General features: G+C 39.5%; 1 protein-coding gene and 1 pseudogene across 9 annotated transcripts in view; one reads left to right on the plus strand and one right to left on the minus strand.

Moving 5' to 3' along the window:
* Positions 1 to 4,515: 4,515 nt before the first annotated feature.
* ZCCHC4 (zinc finger CCHC-type containing 4) overlaps positions 4,516 to 19,796 on the plus strand; it is a 56,576-nt gene continuing 41,295 nt past the window's right edge. For 8 of the 9 annotated variants that reach the window (XR_010659401.1, XR_010659404.1, XR_010659403.1 and 5 more), the window contains exons 1-3: positions 4,516 to 4,659; positions 5,372 to 5,490; positions 6,204 to 6,286. Coding sequence is in view for 3 of the 9 variants with exons in the window: in XM_065907189.1 (XP_065763261.1) it covers positions 4,533 to 4,659; positions 5,372 to 5,490; positions 6,204 to 6,286 (329 nt within the window). In the remaining 6 variants the exon portion in view is untranslated. Of the gene's footprint in view, positions 4,660 to 5,371; positions 5,491 to 6,203; positions 6,287 to 6,926; positions 7,170 to 19,796 lie in introns of those variants that run through there. The other variant, XM_065907190.1, reaches the window with a different exon arrangement.
* On the minus strand, positions 7,898 to 11,117 carry LOC136147850 (stathmin pseudogene; annotated as a pseudogene).

Here is a 19,796-nt window from a genome sequence, read left to right on the forward strand (position 1 = left end):
GTTGGAAACAGTACCACCAGACACTTGGTTGCCCCAGTGAAGGGTGCTTTTGTGGCAGACTGTGTCATTGCCTCCAGTTCTTCAGCCCTTTGTGACCTATTCCCTTTGCCTTGTAACTTTAATGTTTGACCCCATGACCTGCTTGAGCCCAAAGAAGGAGGTAGAAGTGACAGTGCAGCTCCAAGCCTAGGTCTTAAGAAACTTGTCTGTTTCTCCTAGCTCTATTGTGTTTCTGTTATTCTCATGAGAAAAATGTGCCCAAGCTGGCCAGTTGGTTACAGTAGGAGGCTGAGGCACACATGGAGAAGAGCTGAGTTATTCTTGTCAAGGTGGATGTAGATCACCTAGACAATGACTTAGCTTAGGTAAGATTGGAGAGCTGAACTCCTCTGCTATGAGAAATCTCTGAGATGACAAAATGGACCTGTAACAGCTTTTTTTACAGGCATTCCAGCAGAAGCTCCAAGTTATCTGCCCAAACCCAAACCAGTCTATATGGCTCTTTGTACTCTCAGACTACAATGGGCCAAGGACTTCCCTGGTAAAAGTGGTTAAGAATCTGCCTTCCAGTGCACGGGATGCAGGTTTGGTCCCTGGTTGGGGAACTAAGATCCCACATGTTATGGGGCAACTAAGCCCAGATGCCTCAACTTGAGAAGCCTGCGGGCTGCAGTGAAGAACCTGAACGCTGCTTCAAAGACTTAGCACAGCCAAAAAAAAAAAAAAAAAAAAAATACTACAATGGGCTGAAACTGAGGATGGTTGTTTTCCCAAAGGAAACTGGAATTCTGTTAGAGAAGGTAGAGAAGACAGTCAGAGGGCCCTACCAAATGCTTCCTCCATCTTCTCTGCAGGAGATCTGGGGACTGAGGGCTTTTATTCAGAAAGTCAAGGAGTAAGACTTCCTGATGTCCATAGGAAGATCACCAGGTTGTCCTCTGTTTGGGGTGGAGTACCAAAATCAAGTGTCTCTTAGCAGCATTAAAGATCATGCTCTGTGATGGAAGTATGACAAGGGTCTGTCTCAGAGTCCTACTAAGACTCTTAGCTGTTCTCTGCTCAAGGATTTTTGTGTACAAACTAAAAATATTATGAGACAATAACATGAAACATTCATAAATTAATGCTCATATGCATGGCCTCTCCAGCAAAGAACCAACATATACTATTTAACATTTTGTTGTTCAGTTGCTTAGTCATATCTGACTCTTTGTGACACTATGGCCTGCAGCATGCTAGGCTTCCCTGTCCTTCACATCTCCTGGAGCTTGCTCAAACTTATGTCCATTGAGTCTGTATACCACTCAACCACCTCATCCTCTGTCAGCCCCTTCTCCTCTGGCCTTCAATCTTTCCTAGCATCAAGGTCTTTTCTAATGAGTTGGCTCTTCACATCAGATGGCCAAAGTATTGAAGCTTCAGCTTCAGCATCAATCCTTCCAATGAATTTCCAGGGTTGATTTCCTGTAGGCTTGACTGGTTTGCTCTCCTTAAAGTCCAAGGGACTCTCAAGAGTCTTCCCAAAACCACAGTTCAAAAGCATCCATTCTTTGGCACTCAGCCTTCTTTATGGTCCAACACTTACACCCATACATGATTACTGGAAAAACCACAGTTTTGACTAGATGGACCTTTGTCAGCAAAGCGATGTCTCTGCTTTTTAATATGCTGTCTAGGTTTGTCATAGCTTTCCTTCCAAGGAGCAAGGGTCTTTTAATTTCATGGCTGCAGTCACCATTTGCAGTGATTTTGGAGCCCAAGAAAATAAAGTCTGTCAATGTTTCCATTGTCTCCCCATCTATATATATTTAACGTATATATCTGAATATAATGGGAGACTTTTTTTTCTCTCCAAAATTATCCCCCAGAAAAGAGGAATTCACCTATGGATCTTGTTATTTTTGAAAACTTCAATTTCTCTTGTATGAAGGGATGCGCTCTCATTTACTTTATTTGGATCAATTTTTGTTATATTTTTACTGCTTGGGGAATCTTTCCTGTAAAGGCTGAAAATCCAGACTGATTTGGGCTGTTTTTACAGGTTATCTCATGGAATCACAATTATTTAAGAGAGAATAAGAAAATATAGAATCAGGGGACTTCCCTGGTGGTCCAGTGGCTAAGATTCCATGCTCCCAGTAGAGGGGGCCCAGGTTCTACCCCTGGCTGGGGAACTAAGATCCCATGTGCTGCAACTCAGACCTGGTGCAGACAAAGGCGCAGTCTCCAAAGGAGAGTAGAAGCAACCCTGGGAGACACTTAAAAGAGGCAGAGTCCAGTGTTTGAGAACATATTTATTAACCCTTCCAAAAAAAATGGTAATTATTTCTGGTGATATGATTTCATGAATTCAATCACAAATTTTGTAAACAAGCCTTTTAAAGATTACAGATATGTACCTATAAGCCAAAACTTAAAAAATAGAAGTGTTACTGCTAATGTGAATGAATAACAAGGGCTTGAGATACATCTAAAAGTACCATCAACAGCAGGTCCTGAAAGGTTCCTAACTGGAGACGTAGAAGTGCAGATAATGTGCTCTGGAAATCCGTGCTGGAGAACTTGAAAAGGGGGCGTTGTTAGGTCAAAGACCAGCTACTACAGGTGCAGGTGAAGATCTGAGTGAAACTACTGCATAAAAAGTGCAGGAAAAGAGCAGTATTTCTAGATTAATATACCCTAGTATTAAATGAGTGAGTCAAAATATGTATGAGTAGCATCATTTTCTTTTTACATAATATCAGTTCAGTTCAGTTGCTCATTCATGTCAGACTTCTCTGTGACCCCATGGACTGCAGCATGCCAGGCCTCACTGTACATTACAAACTCATAGATGTTTTTGAGAGTGCATGCAAGTACTGCATTTCAGACTCTTTTGTTGACTATGATTGCAATTCCATTTCTTCTAAGGTTTTCTTGCCCACAGTAGTAGATATAATGGTCATCTGAGTGAAATTCACCCATTTCAGCCCACTTTAGTTCACTGATTTCTAAAATATCAACGTTCACTCTTGCCATCTCCTGTTTGACGACTTCCAATTTGCCTTGATTCATGGACCTAACATTCCAGGTTCCTATGCAATATTGCTCTTTACAGCATTGGACCTTACTTCCGTCACCAGTTGCACCCACAACTGGGTGTTGTTTTTGCTTTGGTTCCATCTCTTCATTCTTTCTGGAGTTATTTCTCCACTGATCTCCAGTAGCATATCGGGCACCTACTGACCTGGGGCGTTCATCTTTCAGTGTCCTATCTTTCTGCCTTTTCATACTGTCCGTGGGGTCTCAAGGCAAGAATCCTGAAGTGGTTTGCCTTTCCCTGCTCCAGTGGACCACATTTTTCAGAACTCTCTGCCATGACCTGTCCGTCTTGGTTGGCCCTACACAGCAAGACTCATGGTTTCTTTGAGTTAGACAAGGCTGTGGTGCTTGTGATCAGTTTGATTAGTTTTCTGTGATCGTGGTTTTCAGTTTGTCTGCCCTCTGATGGAGAAGGATAAGAGGTTTACGGAAGCTTCCTGATGGGATAGATTGACAGAGGGGGAAACTGTGTCTTGTTCTGATGGGCGGGGCCCTGCCCAGTAAATCTTTAATTCAATTTCCTGTTGATGGGTGGAGCTGTGTATATATATATATAATATATATAACATACTATAGATATTGACTATTTCATGTACAACCATTCATGTGTTTACTGCAGTTACACAATAAGTCTTGAAATTGGGTAGACTAATTTCTCCTTCTTTATTATTTTTCAAAATTCTTTAGGCTATTCTAGTTTTCTCACATTTCCTTATAAATTTCAGAATAATATTGTCCAAATCTACAAACATCTGACCAAGATATGCTCTAAATATGGGGATAACTGACATCTTTACTAAGTTGAGTCTTCAGCTATTTTTATCAGTCGCGGCTGGTGGTGGTGGTGATGCTGCCTTTTGGATTTATAACCAGACCAAATCTTTGCTGCACTGCTAAGAGTCATCTGTGGTCATAACCTTCACAGAGTGTAAGAGTGGAAGTCGTTCAGTCGTGTCCGACCCTTTGCGACCCCATGGACTATACAGTCTATGGAATTCTCTAGGCCAGAATACTGGATTGGGTAGCCTTTCCCTTCTACAGGGGATTTTTGCAATCCCGGGATAGAACCCATGTCTCCCTCGTTGCAGGCGATTCTTTACCAGCTGAGCCACGAGGGAAGCCCAGGAGTTATTTCATCTCCTGGCTATATTTTTAGGCAGGGAGGGTACTCACGGATCCTAAGGTACTAAGGCTGAGGCAGAAAATATGCGTTTACTGCACAGGGTCCAGCAAGTTGCCTGTCAATCCATCCCGTCTCCTACTCAATCCCAGGAGAGGGACCTCTTAGCCTCCAGCTCGCAAGGGACAGGGTTTAGGGGCATGACCTCCGCTCCAGCGGCGGAAGTTCCTCCTAGCAGCTTGGGGGCGCGCTAAAGTCGCTGCAGGTCCAAGCGGCGCTCTATCTCAGCCTCTTTGGTCCGGACTGAGGCTTTCGGGACGGCGGTGGGAACATGGCGACCTCCAGGGACCGGCTTGGAGCCGTGGAGGCAGAGGAGAGCTCGGGTCGCCAGGGATACTCGGGAGTCGAGGCGGTGCTTTCTTCTGATCCCGCCACCCCCGCCCCGCTGTGCCCTCACGGTGGGTCTGCGTCTGGGCTCAGCCTGGCTGTCGGGCGCCAAGGGGCAACTGAGGGCGCCTGGGGCATTTAGGGCTCCCATTCCTCGGGAGGTTGTGCTTTTCCACTTACTTAAGAAACCTTCAAAGAAGCGCTCCTGTTGTGGTTTTGGCTTCAAAGCCGGTGCATCTCTTTTGAAGGGACGAGGCAGAGGCTAGGCACAAAGGATTTCTGTTATTAATTCCCATTGCCAAGTACTTGGATATTTCATTTGTTGATTTCCTTTATTTTTAGTTTAAAAAAGTTAGGGAGGCGCGAAATCATGAATTCTTGCTTAGAAACCAGACCCAGTTTTTCTCTTAACTCGCGGAGAGAGTGTGTCCAAATCTAGAAGCTAAGAGTTTCACTGGAAAGATAACTGAGCCAGGTAACAAAGTGCTCCGTTGTTCGAACTCTGCTGTTGTGTCGGGACCTAGACGGTTCAGCATGTGGACTGCAACTGTACTGACACTAGCATTTTCCTTCTGGAGAGACTGATTTTCAAAATATGTTTCTTAAGTAGTCAGTGCCTGAATGTGTGACTTTAGGTAAAAAAAAAAAAAAAAAGTTATCAAAGTATTGCATTTAATTATGACAACCTGTGCATAAAACTAAAACAAATTTTAAGGTCGGTGAAAACTAGAAACTTGATATCAATGACTGTCTGACATGTTTTCTTTTTTATTATGGAACTAGGACCTACTCTTCTGTTTGTAAAGGTGAACCAAGGGAAAGAAGAACCACGGAGGTTTTATGCCTGTTCAGCTTGTAGAGATAGAAAAGATTGTAATTTTTTTCAATGGGAAGATGAAAAGGTATATCAACTTTTTGGATATATTTATTTATTTTTGATGTGTGTGACATTTTGTTAAGAACGTATGAGATAAACGTCTTAAGAGATGAAGATACCATGTTTTTTGGTCCAGAGATTAGAGTTTATAATTACTTTGAACTTACTCTGACTACTGATGTCTTAAACTACTGTCTCAAAGAATGAATTTCCTTTAAAACTTTCTGAGGTATTAATATTGAGTTTGCAGATATAGATTTCTTCCTGAAGAATGCAGGTCATGATCATTCCTGGAAGTGTTTTAGAAAAACCCTTTTTGGGAAGCATTTGCATCAAACATCCTTTCTTCAGCTACTGGATGGCTGATGAAGGCTCTTAGAGATACAGTTATGAGCTTGGTATCCTCTTGGCTCAGTGCCAATTCAAGTTTCTGAAAGTTTTGACTAGGAAGCTTTCAGCTTTGTTAGGTTTATTGGAAAACAGTCTGTGTGCCACTCTTTTGTAGACTTGTTAAGATGTGCGATGTGTGAATTAATCTCTCTGCTTCAGTACGTTGTTTACTGTTTCCAACTGCTCTAGAGTTTCCCAAGGTCTTTTGTTTCCTCCTGAAATGAATGCTTGTTTACAGCTTTGAGCTGCCTGAGTTTCTGGCTTCTTGGTGTTCGAATATGATACCACTTTTTCTAGGATGATAGCCAGTTTGATGATTTACTAAGTGAGTTTTGTACTATCTTTCAGTTGTCAGGAGCCAGACTTGCTGCCCGGGAAGCCCATAACCGAAGCTGTCAGCCTCCTTTATCCCGATCTCAGTGTGTGGAAAGGTACTGATGGGGTGTCACTTTTAATTTATTATCCCATTGTTGATTTTTTTCTCTGTGCCTTTAAGTTTAAGTAATTAGTGTATTTTTGTTGTGGTAAAATGCATATTTGACATTTGCCAATTCAGTGGCGATAATTATATTAACAGTGTTGTGCAACCATCACCACTGTGTTTCATCACCCCAAACAGAAATTGTGTCACTGTCAAGTAATAACTCTCCATTGCACCTTCCTCCAGTCTGTGATAACCTCTAATCTACTTTTTGTTTCTATGAATTTGACCATTCTAGGTACTTCAGATAAGTGGAATCATCCGTATTTGTCCTGTTGTGTCTGGCTTATTTCACTTAGAGTAGTGTTTTCAAGGCTCATCCATGTTGTAGCATGTATCAGAACTTCATCCTTTTTATGGCTGAAAGATATTCCTTTGTATATGTGTACCACATCTTGTTTATTCATCAGTGGACACCCAGATGTTTCCACCTTTTGGCCATTGTATGTAATAGTCAATGCATGTTGGTGTATAAATAGTTTGAGTCCCTGTTTTCATTTCTTTTGTATATATCCCTAGGAGTAGAATTACTGGATCATATGATAATACTGTTTTTTGAGAAATTGCCAACCTGTTTTCTACAGTAGCTGCACTGTTTTACATCCACACCAGCAATGAGGAAGGGTTCTAATTTCTGCATGTCCTTGCTAACGTGTATTATTATTTTTTGCTAGGGTTGCCATCCTAGCAGTTGTGTAGTGGTATGTCATTATGATTTTGATTTTTGTTTCCTTCTATATTAATGGTGTCGACCTTCTTTTCACATGCATTTTGGCCATTTATATATCTTCCTGGAGAAACGTCTATTCAAGTCCTTTGTCTACTTTAACAAGGTTATTACTCTTTTTGTTGTTGAGTTGCAGGAGTTCTTTATATGTTCTAGATGTGTGTGTGTGCATGCATGTACTTAGTTGTGTCTGACTCTTTGTGACCCTGTGGACTGTAGCCCGCCAGGCTTCTCTTTCCATGGGATTCTTGGGCAAGAATATTGGAGTGGGTTGCCATATATTACTCCAGGGAATCTTCACAACCCAGGGATTGAACCTGAATCCCTTGTGTCTCTTGCATTGGCAGGGGAATTCTTTACCACAAGAGTGTATCAAAGGGTCTCATCTTTCAATTTTTTTGTTGTTGCGTGTGCTTTTGTTATCATAGCTAAGAATCATTGCCAAATCCAGTTTCATGAAGATTTACTGTAATCTTCTTTCTTGAAATAGTATTAATAAAAGAACTAAAAAATTTTTTTAAAAACTACAACATCTGTCTTTAAAAATCTGCATTTTTAAAATATTTTATTGGGCTAACTGGAATTGAGTCACAGATTTAATTTATTGGTAAATCTGTGAAGAAAATTCATCCCTTTGCTTTGTGGTAGGCATCGTGCTCTGTGCGCTGGGGAAAGCTTCTTAACAAGCCTCTAGTCTGGGTTGCTGATGACAAACAGGTTTTCACTCTCATGACAGCTCCTTCTGGTTACCTGGGCTGCTGTGTTGAGGATTCTGAAGTCTTGTCTAGGTTAAGTGGAAAGGATACTGGGATCTGTTAAAAATGTCTTCCTGAGTTTTTTTTTTTTTTTTTAACAGCACTGTGCAGCTTTATTAACCATTCAAGTACAGTAGCATCTGGAAGATCGGGACAGAATTGGGATTTAAAAGTGAACAGATATTCAGCATCTAACAATTTGAAAGAAGCCACTACATACTCTTTTCACAGACATGTTTTCACGGAGCCAATACAGTACTAGTCATTAACCCAGCACACCAGGCATACTGAGGTAGAAAAGATGCAACAAGAAAAATAGCTACATTAGGAAGACTTCAACACTTTAGAAAAAAGAGTAAAACACCTTTCGTTTCTCCCCTTTAGCCCCTAGAACAACATCATGCCGTCTGGATCTACCTATAGTCCTGCATCAGCTTCTAGAATATTTGTCAGGAGGGCAAAAATAAAAGGACACTGGCCAGTACAGTCTTTGGATATTTAGGGAGGGGCGGGGAGAAAGTCAGCTCTCAGATCAGGTTAGCCGGCTTCGGTCTCCTCATCAGGGTCTCTGGATCCTTTTTTCTCCCGCGCTTCTTCAGTGTGCTTGTCCTCCTCTCGCAAACGCTCCAGTTTGGCAGCCGTTTGAGCCTCCCGGTTCTCTTTGCTGGCTTCCATCTTGTGGGTCAGCTTCTCTTCCGCCTTTTCACTGAAGGTGTTGTTCTCCTCTATCGCTTTCTGAAGCACTTCTTTCTCATGCTCCCGTTTCTCAGCAAGCTGCTTCAAGACCTCTGCTTCATGGGACTTGCGTCTTTCTTCTGCAGCTTCTAATTTCTTCTGAATTTCCTCCAGGGAAAGATCCTTCTTCTTAGGAGGGGAAAGGGGAAATTCTGGGGCAGATTCTTTTGATCAGGGGCTGAGAATCAGCTCAAAAGCCTGGCCTGAGGCACGCTTCTCCAGTTCCTTCACTTGGATATCAGAAGAAGCCATGGTGGAGAGAAGACAAGAGACTGGCGGTGTACCTACACGATTCACTGGCAAGGAAAACCCTGCTCAGTCCGAGCCGCCTGGCCACACTCTCCTTCCTGAGCTTTTAATAGATTTTAAAGTCCTTTGATGGAGGTGACTTTTTTTAAGATAACTTGATTGCCCCTCAGTACTACAGTACTGAGATATCTACTTAATTTATGGGAATTAACTTGACATCTACTTAATTTATGGGCATTAAATCAGCAACAAAAAGTGTTGAAAGGAGAATTAATGAAAATTGGGAATCACCGAGCCAGGCATTATGTTAGGTGTTTTCCATGTGAAGTGAAGTGAAGTGAAGTGAAAATCACTCAGTTGTGTCCAACTCTTTATGACCCCAAGGACTGTAGCCCACCAGGCTCCTCTGTCCATAGGATTCTCCAGGCAAGAATACTGAAGTGGGTTGCTGTTTCCTGCTCCATGAGATACTGTTTAATCCTTCCCAAGGTGGTTTACTTAGATGAAAATTGAGGCTTGGAGAAGTTAAGTTAACCTCATCAACTTCATACTACTAGAGTGACTGAGCGGTGACTCAAACTTATGCCTCTATGATTCTGAAGTGGTATTTTTAAGCATATAAGCAGATAGTAATTAATATATGATGTATAGTAATTTAAGGAGATTTAAGGATGTAAAACAGTTATATAGAGAGATATTATTATGAGGTTATCATAATGAAATAGAATAAATGCAGAAAGTAGAAAGTAGGGAAGCATGATCATGGTTTCTCCCTTGAAGCCATCACTTTGGTCATTTTCTAGTATTTCCTCCTGGCTTTTTTCCTGTGCAAAAGGGTTGTGGTCATAATGTGTACTTAGTTTTGTACTCTACCATCTCACTTTTACCTAATAATCATGTATTTCATATTACTGCATAAGAATATTGGTGATTCAGTTAAACTCCATAAGAAAATTTAGATGATCTTTCCTTACATAATAAGATTTTAGCCTGGAGCTAAACCACTGTGCAGATCTTTGTACTGCCAGAGTATGGTTTTTGATACTGAACAATTTTTGAAATGCATATTTCATGATAATTAGAAATAAAAACACTGGCTAGAATATGAAAATATTAAAATTTTTTCAAAAGGTTATTTCTTGGGGGCTATAATTTCATCTGTTCTAGTGCTGATTTTTGAGAGTTTGTCTTAAATCATCTGTGATCCAAAACCTCAGATTTTGTTTCCCAGGCCTCTGTCCATTTATCTATCCTTCCATCCATCCAGTCATTTATTCATTCATTGTTGAGGACTCAAAAAGAACTTAAAATGCTAGTAATAATGGAGTTGAGATGTATTTAAAAATAATACAGTGCAAAGAAGAAGAATATATTGTGTTGCCAGTACTCTTCAGAAAAAACTGGGTACTGTGGAAGGTCAGAAGCTTTACAGATTACTTGTGCCTTCACTAACTGATTCAGTTTAAGGATATGGTATTTAAATAGGTTTTGGAGGATTGGTAAACGATTATACTTTTTGAAGTGTAGTGTCATTGATTTTACTGCATCACTTTATAGCTGATGCTTTTATGCTTTCTTATTTGCTTGCTATGGAGTGAAAAGTTTGAAATTAGTCATTCTTCAAAATTAAAAATGTTGCCTTTCTAAAACCAAAGCTTATTAAATTACCTGTTCTGTGCTATTAATTACTTATTCTTTTGGTGTGTCTTCAGTTTGAGACTAGCAAATTATTCTTGTGTGTAATGGACCTAAGGATGACTTACTATTACTTGAGATTATAGTTGTTTTCTAGTTTAATTTTATACAACTCATTTGTGTTATCTTATTAAGTAACTATATTTGAAAGTGTTAAAATGCATTTAAACATTATACCTATTCTATAAAACAAACTTTTTATCTGTTACTGTGACATACCATTAGCTTTTCATCGATTTAGTTTTGAAATCACTAGAAAAGAACAATTGTAGTTATTGAGATAAATCGACCCTTGTTACTTGATTTTTATTATGGAGCTGGCAGTGCTGCACAGACGTCTAAGTTCCACAATATAGGATTTGATAATCATTTTCCTAATTTTACTCTTTGAACCATGCTTTATATTTCATATGTGTTCAGCTGACGGGTTTATATTTTTGTGCCTGAGACTTGACTTCTTTTACAGTTTTCAGCTGCCTGTTATGTATTCTATTATGTAGTATGTTGGCATCTTTATCATGATCCCTGAAGGCTTAGAGAAGATATATTTTAATGCTAAAATCAGCATTAATTTATGTGCATCCAGATAGTTTTGTTTAGTTGATAATTCATTTGGTTAGATTTTTTTTCAGAGCTCATTTAAACTCAGATTTTGTCTGCTATTAGGGAAATGCCATAAACATAATTTGTCTACTCCTGGAAAGGCAAATGGAACATCAGATGGAGATCAATAAAAGTGACATTCTGAATGCTAGCCTGCAGTTTGTGAGTCATGCTGAACTGTGCCGCAGAATGAATTTCTCCTTGCCCCCCACGTGTGTGTAGTAAGTACAAGTGAGGAGGCAGCGCTGAGTAATCCTTTGCTCTGGAGAGTCTCCTGTTCTTCCTGCCAAGCTGAAAAAACTCTTGTGTCTGAATGTTACATAAAGCCATATTGTTGAACGATGATGTAATTTTGAATAGAAATATGCCTAAGATCTCAGTTGATCTTGTCAAGAGAAGGTTAATAAACTAGCAATAAAAAATTTCTGAAGGAAAGTTTTGACCAGGCACAAAATATGTAAGTGGAGGTTCATTTAACATTATTCTTTTTCTTTTCTTAAAAATATTTAAAGTTAGTGCCTTAAGATATAGTCTCATGTAGTGAGTGAATTGCCACACTAGCCCCTGGCTTTGAACTTCCATCTCTTTGAACTTTCATCTGGTGATTTTGCACTTTCTCCTGCCTTCAGTTGGCTTCAGTGGGTGTGTGATAGGCTGTCCTTTTGACTGTTTTTAAGTAACAGAAGCTGACATAGCATCATCTCTTTGGGGAGCTTCCTTTCTCCTTTTTCCTGTAAAGCCTTTGATTGTTTTCATCATTCATTCAGTGACAAGTATTTACTTCTCTGATATCAAAAGTGTGCTGTGGTTCCCAGGGCTTCTTCAGGCAGTGCTAGTGGTAAAGAACCTGCCTGCCAGTGCAGGAGTTGTAAGAGATGTGGGTTTGACCCCTGCGTTGAGAAGATCCCCTGGAGAAGGGCATGGCAACCTACTCTAGTATTAATGCCTGGAGAATCCCACGGACAGAGGAACCTGGCGGGCTGCAGTATAAGGTCGCAGAGTCGGCTACGACTGAAGCGACTTAGCATACATGCACGTGCTTCGGCTCTGTCCTCCGCTTTGGTCCTTGACTGCAGGTGCGATAACTGCTTTTCGGGACTGAGTCGTAGGGTGATGGCAGTGACCCTCCACCTACAGTCTGGCTGATGGCAGTTTTAAATCCTGTCTCAATATCCTCGATGCTAAAGTATGAAAATATATGCATCTTAGAAGTGATGGAATAGGCTGATTGGATTTTGCTTTTGTGATCCCGTCTTTCTTCTAATAGGTAGGTTTATTTAGCCCATTTTAATAGTGGGTATGATAGATACTCTTGGTCCTGGCTTTGTTGTATGATTTTTATGCTTCCAGATTTTATTGCTTCTTTTTATTCTCTTTCACTCTATGGTCTATGTTTGCTTTTATTTTTTTAATATGCGTTTCTTCTGTATTTTTGTTTTAATGGTTGCCTTTGTGGTTTTTTAAACTAGATTTTAATTTTTTTTTTTATATTGCCTTCCTTCGTCTAAAAATGAGAAATGGTGACTTTATGTATTTCTTCTTCTTCTGTCTTTCCTTCTGTATAGTTACTATCTGATTTCAGTTGATTATTTCTTTTTAGGGTTAACCTCATACCTTTGATTATTGCTTATAGCTCTTGATTTTTCAGTTTTAAATTATATCTTTTGACCTATGGCTCTAAAACATGAGAAAATCAGTATACTTCTACTATCTCTCACTTTCTTTTCTCCTTCCTCTGCTGGTATTATTTGGATTTTTATTGTTTCCATTTTATACTCTGATACTCATATTTTTTTCTCATTTTAGTCTGTGATCAAATGGATTTAGTGCTGACTGACAGTCTAGTGTTGTTTCATCTGACTGAAATTTATCCTCCAGCAGTTTTAATTCTTTCATAAAAAAGGCTATTATTAATTAAAAAATAATTTACATCAAAATATCCATGTGGCTATTGTGTGATTCCATTTATATTAAAACATGTTTAATCATAATAACTTCTTTTCTGCACAACTTTTGTTTTGCAACTAGCTAATAACAGTTTTGGGTTATTTGTTTTGTAATGACTATCTGTTTAATTATTTATGTGCTTCAGAAATGATTCAACTGCAGACTCTCTGCCTGTTGTCTGAACTCTCTCAAAACATTCAGATGTAGCATAATCTATCAGCTTCACCTTCTTGAAGAAATCTGTCCTCAAACTTTCTGAACTGCTCCTGTCTGGAAAAGTTGCCCTTTCTCCTTGACATCCAGCTGTCCAGCAGTTTCTGCATGAAGTACCCAAATGATATAACATTATAACCCGTATTCTCCCCAAGTCCAAAAATATTTAATGCCTTTATTCTTTGTTGTTGTTGTTTTTTACAATTAGAAATTTAATCTCTATTTGTTTCCTTTACACCTGTATATATTTTAATTGAAGTATACTTGATTTACAGTGTGTTAATTTCTGGTGTATAGTAAAGTGATTTGGTTTTATATGTTGTTGTTCAGTTGCCAAGTTGTGTCCAACTCTTTGTAACCCCATGGACTAAAGCACGCCCACCTCCCCGTCCTGCCCTGTCTCCTGGAGTTTGCTCAGATTCATGTCCATTGAATTGGTGATGTCATCCAGCCACCTCATCCTCTGCTGCCCTCTTCTCCTTCTGCCCTCAATCTTTCCCTGCATCAGGGTCTTTTTTAGTGAGTTGGTTCTTCCCTTCAGGTGGCCACAGAATTGGAGCTCCAGCTTCAGCATCAGTCCTTCCAATGAATATTTAGTGTTAATTTCCTTTAGGATTGACTGATTTGATCTCCTTGTGGTTCAAGGACTCTGAACAGTCTTCTGCAGAACCGCAGTTCAAAAGCATCGATTCTTCAGTGCTCAGCCTTCTTTATGGTCCAACTCTCACATCCATACATGACTACTGGAGAAACAAACCATAACTTTGGCTATATAGACCTTTGTTAGCAAAGTGATGTCTCTGCTTTTTAATACACTGTCTAGGTTGGTCATAGCTTTTTTCCCAAGGAGCAAGCATCTCAGGTTCATGACTGCAGTCACTGAGTGATTTTGGAGCCTAAGAAAATAAAACTCTTATCACTCTTTTCATTTTTTCCCCATCTATTTGCCATGAATGATGGGACCAGCTGCCATGATCTTTGTTTTTTGAATGTTGAATTTTAAGCCAGCTTTTTCATTCTCCTCTTTTACCCTCATTAAGAGTCTCTTTAGTTCCTCTTCACTGTCTGCCATTAGAGTTTTATATATATGTATCAATTTTTCAGGTTCATCTCCATTATAGTTTATTACAAGATACTGAATATAGTTTCCTGTGCTATACAGTAGAGCCGTGTTGCTTCTTTTTTATGTATAGTAGTGTATATTTACTAATCCAAAACTCCTAATTTATCTCTCCCTACCCTCCTTTCCCCTGAGGTAACCGTAAGTTTTTTTCTGTCTGTGTCACTCCTTTATTCTCGAATGGCATTGTGTTTAAATATAAAATTATTCAGGTGTGTATTTTCCTTGGGATTTTGCAGTATTGCTTCATGTCCTCCAGAGCAGTGCTTCCTAATGATCTTTGTTAAAGGGTCAGTGTTTTGTTTGGTTGGTTGATTTATATTTTTATTTACAGTTCACTGGGATTGGATACTTCTATAATATAAAAATATAATTAGAAAATAAGATGAAAAAGAAGACATACAGAATGCAAGCCCACATTTTTTATTATTAGACTGAACAGACTTAAAAGTACTCTGCCTAAATGGTATCAAAGTTTCTAAACATGTACTCTGAATGTCTGTCTTTGTCTGGTCAGAAACTAGAAGCACATGGTGGCCAGCTCCAGAGCCTGGCCCTCTTTGCGGAGCACTGTTCTAGAGTTAAGTAAATACTATAGATGTCTGGGGCCAGTTTGATTTTTTACCACCCAGCAGTTGACTTGATCTTTTTTCTTTGCTTTGAAATCTTGCATTTCTGTAAATATCTTTATGCTGATACTTCATTGATAGGATTCTAGGTTGGGAATGTATTTTCTTCAGAGTTTAGAAGACAGTGTTCCAGCTTCTTCTGTCTTCCTCATGGCTGTTGAGAAGATTAGGTTCAGCAAGTTCACGTTCACCAAGTTTATTCCTTGATCTCTTTTGTGTAACCTGTGACTTGTTTGATCCCTCCATCAATTTTTTAGAATCTTTATTCTTAGGGATGTGATATGTCATGAGGGTCTATCTTGATGTGAGTCTGTATTATTTTATTTTGCTGGGTGTTAGGTAAATCCTTGCAAACTGGAAACTCATTTTCTTGAATTCTGAGAAATTTCCCTAATTATGTCCCCAGTGCCAAAGAATGAAAAACCGAGTCTTATATTATTTTACGGCTGAGTAAAACCCAGTTCTTGCTTAGTGATCTTCTGGAGTAGTCTTTGTGTGTGTTTTTTTGAGTTTGACTCTTGCCTTTCCTTTAAAGTGCTTTTTAACACCTTTAACTTAGGAAAATTTCAAGCACACACAAGAGAAGAGAGAGCAGTGTAAAGAGCCTCCTTTATTCTTTGCAGTGTAAAAATTCTTTGTCTTTACCTGCACTCACACCCAGCTTCATCAGTCATCAATATGAGGCTAATTTTGTTCCACCTGTACCCTCTACCCTCACCTTCAACCTGGACATTATTTAGTTCTACCCAGAAATACTTTTCTATGTATAGCAAGAGATAAGGCCTTTTAAAACATGATCACAATACTATTAAAATACTTAAAACATAAACAGTTTCTTAATATTATGTATCATGTGCAGTTAGTAATCAGCATTTCTCTGTTTACCTCATAAATGCCATTTTATAGTTGGTCTGTTCGTATCAGGATCCAGACAACCTTCACACACTGCAATTGGTTGATATCTTTCATTCTTTGAAGAATCAGAGTCGTTTGTCTGATAGACTTTCCATATCTGAATTTGACTGATTGTATCCTGTAATGTCATTGAACTTTTATTCTGTCCCCTGTATTTCTTGGAGAGGAACGTGTTACCAAAATCAAGTTCGGTTTTGGTAGCAGACTCTTCTGTAAGTGGTGGGGAATATTTCCTTAAACATCTCATCAAAAGACAGATAGTATATCATAGTTTTCTTCATTTCTTGTGCATGTAGCTCACTGAGTTTCTTTGATCTTTGGATACAGTTTTTAAAAATTTTAATCGTTATTTTTTTTTTAAGTTTTCTCCCCGCTTTCCCTTCTTGGAGGTTCATTTTCACATATTTGGGCCCTTTGATGTTTCATTTTAGATAGTTTCTAGGGCTGTGTCTTCGAGGACCCCAATTTTTTTTTTTCTATAGTGTCTGAACTGCTGTTAGTCCTGAATCCTGTCTAGCATGTTTTTCATTTCAGACAATTAAAAAATCTTCATAGGTTTGACTTTGGTCTTTTTCTGTTTTCCACCTCTTTACTTTGGCTGTTGCTTTTGTCTGCCTTCTTGAACATGTGGAATATAGTTATAATAAAATTGCTTTACTGTCTCTGTCTGCTGATTGCATTGTCTCTGTCATTTCTGAGCTGGTTTGAATTGATTTTTTTTCTCCCTCATCATGGGTCATGTTTTCCTGTTTCTTTGCATACCTGATGCTGGCAATGTGATTTTTACCTTGTATATGGATATTTTGTATTCCTTTACCTATTTTTGAACTTGGTTCCAAGGTACAGTTAAATTACTTGTCTACAGTTTGATATTCTTGAGCATGATTTGGCCAACAGTAGTCTGTAGGCCACATCTGGTCACGCCTCTTCGTTTCTGTTTGGTTTGCGGTTGCTTTTGTTCTCTGGCGATAGAATAGTAGTGATAGAGAATGGATGGCCATGCTCACAGTATTTGCTGTCTGCTTGTTTACAGTCCTCTGCTTTTGAAGGCGGATCTTTAAGTCTTTTGGAGGATCAGAGCAGCCTTTGGGATGTGGCTGATTTCTCCCCACTCCTGGGGCCATAGGTGCTGAGCACTGTACCCAGTGCGTGTGGATTTGGGGGCTTCCCACTCAGTGCCCTGGCTGATTGTCCCACCTGCCCCTTTGCACTGGCCCTTTCCCTCTGAGTGGGGAGTGTTTTCATGCGCCTGCTAACCAGGTCAGCGTAGACTAGAGGAGACTCCCATCAGGCCTCAGAGTGCGCTCACGGTCCGCTCTGCGCCCTCTGCACCTGTGCTCTGACCTGTGGACCCAGCCCGTGGCCGCCATGAGTTCTGAACTCTGCCTCATTAACTGGTCATCGTGCTGCATCTGGGGCCTTGGTCCTGTGCAGCCAGCTCTCCCCGGGCAGGGAGCTGGACACCGTATGACTCGCTCATCTCTTCCTGTCTCTCAGCATTCACTGTTTGGGCTGTCAGTTGTCCAATATCTTAACACGGTGGTTTCATATGTTTTAACCATTTTTTGAGGGCCAGGATGATGAATCCTCTCTCTGTTGCTCTGTCTTGGCTGGATGTGGAAGTCTTCAACAATGAACAGTTACTAACGAAGGGTAATAGTAGTGAATTCAGGGTGTCTTGTTGCCGAGGGTGCTGGCTCCTTCCACTTGCATCTCATGTCTTGGGGGCCCTTTTCCCTACTGACATTCTTACTTTGATTTACTATTAAAGTTGCTTTTAATGTTGTATTCCTTTTTCTTTCCTGTCATAGACGAGCTATCAAAAGAACAGTTTATCATAGAAATAGGAGCATTTAAATTACCAGCATGATAAGCTTATTTCTTGCTGTAGCCTTTCAAAATATCTGTCACTGCCTTGGACGCTTTGAAGTGAAACTGCACTTAGATACAAAAAGTTTTAAAACCCTCTTTGGTTCTATGTTAAGTTCACAATATTTGCAGTGCAGTCCAGAGTTCAATTCACCTGAAATCATATCACTCTTTTCAGACTCTTAAGAATCCTTTGGTGTGTTTAGATTTAGACATTTCTGACCTTCTATGAGCCGTGATGGCTCAGACAATAAACAATCTGCCTCCAATGCAGGAGACCCGGGTTTCACCCCTGAGTCCGGAAGATCCCCTGGAAAAGGGAATAGCTACCCACTCCAGTATTCTTGCCTGGAGAATCCCATGGACAGAGGAGCCTGGCAGGCCCCAGTTCATGGTGTTGCAAAGACTCGGACATGACTGAGCAACTAACAGACACACACGTGAGCCATGATAATCTTACTTATTTTTCTTTTGTTCTCCTACTCTGATTTCTTAGTTGGATTTGAAAAAATCTGCAGTTTTAAAAACATACTGTGATTGTCTTCTGTCTTTAATCATCAGGAATAAAAGGAAAAAAACACAAAATGATGACTTTGAAATCAGATATAAAGATGACTTGAAAGGGATCAACTAGGATATCTGGTATCGTATTTTTTAAGGCTTTTGATTATTGTTTTGCTTTAAAAAATTTTTTTTTAGTTTCTATGGCCAGTTTTTTTTTTTTTTACTTTATTTTTTTATTGAAGGATAATTGCTTTACAGAACTTTGTTGTTTTCTGTCAAACCTCAACATGAATCAGCCTTAGGTATACGTATACCCCTCCCTTTTGAACCTCCCTCCCATCTCCCTCCCCATCCCACCCCTCCAGGCTGTTTCAGAGCCCCTGTTTGAGTTTCCTGAGCCATGCAGCAAAGTCCCCTTGGCTATCTGTTTTACATATGGTAATGTAAGTTTCCATGTTACTCTTTCCATACATCTCACCCTCTTCCCCATGTTCGTAAGTCTATTCTGTATGTCTCTTTCTCCATTGTTGCCCTGTAAATAAGTTCTTCAGTACCATTCTTCTAGATTCTGTATATATGTGTTAGAATGCAATATTTATCTTTCTCTTTCTGACTCACTTCACACTGTATAATAGGTTCTAGGTTCATCCACCTCATCAGAACTGACTGAAACATGTTCCCTTTTATGGCTGAGTAATATTCCATTGTGTATATGTACCACAACTTCTTTATCCATTCATCTGTCAGTGAACTTCTAGGTTGCTTCCATGTTCTAGCTATTGTAAATAGTGGTGCAGTGAGCAATGGGATACTTGTGTCTTTTTCAATTGGTTTCCTCAGGGTATATACCTAGGAGTGGGATGGCTGGGTTATATTGTGATTTTATTCCTAGTTTTTTAAGGAATCTTAATACCATCTTCTGTAGTGGTTGTATCAGTTTACATTCCCATCAACAGTGCAAGAGCATTCCCTTTTCTCCACACCCTCTCCAGCATTTATTGTTTTTGTAGACTTTTTGATGATGGCCATTCTGACTGGTGTGAGATGATATCTCATTGTGGTTTTAATTTGCATTTCTCTAATAATAAGGGATGTTGAGCATCTTTTCATCTGTTTGTTAGCCATCTGTACGTCGTCTTTGGAGAAATGTCTGTGGTCTATTTCCCACTTTTTAATTGGGTTGTTTGTTTTTCTGGCACTGAGTTGTATGAGCTGCTTATATATTTTGGAAATTAATCCTTTGTCAGTTGTTTCATTTGTTATTATTTTCTCCCATTCTGAGGGTTGTCTTTTCCCCTTGCTTATAGTTTCCTTTGCTGTGTAAAAGCTTTTAAGTTTAATCAGGTCCCACTTGTTTACTTTTGTTTTTATTTTTGTTACTCTAGAAGGTGGGTCATAGAGGATCTTGCTTTGATTTGTGTCATCGAGTGTTCTGCCTATGTTTTCCTCTAAGACTTTGTGGTCTTACATTTAGGTCTTTAATCCATTTTGAGTTTATC

The sequence above is a fragment of the Muntiacus reevesi genome, chromosome 16 (genome assembly GCF_963930625.1).
Source record: "Muntiacus reevesi chromosome 16, mMunRee1.1, whole genome shotgun sequence".
NCBI classification, from domain to species: domain Eukaryota; kingdom Metazoa; phylum Chordata; class Mammalia; order Artiodactyla; family Cervidae; genus Muntiacus; species Muntiacus reevesi.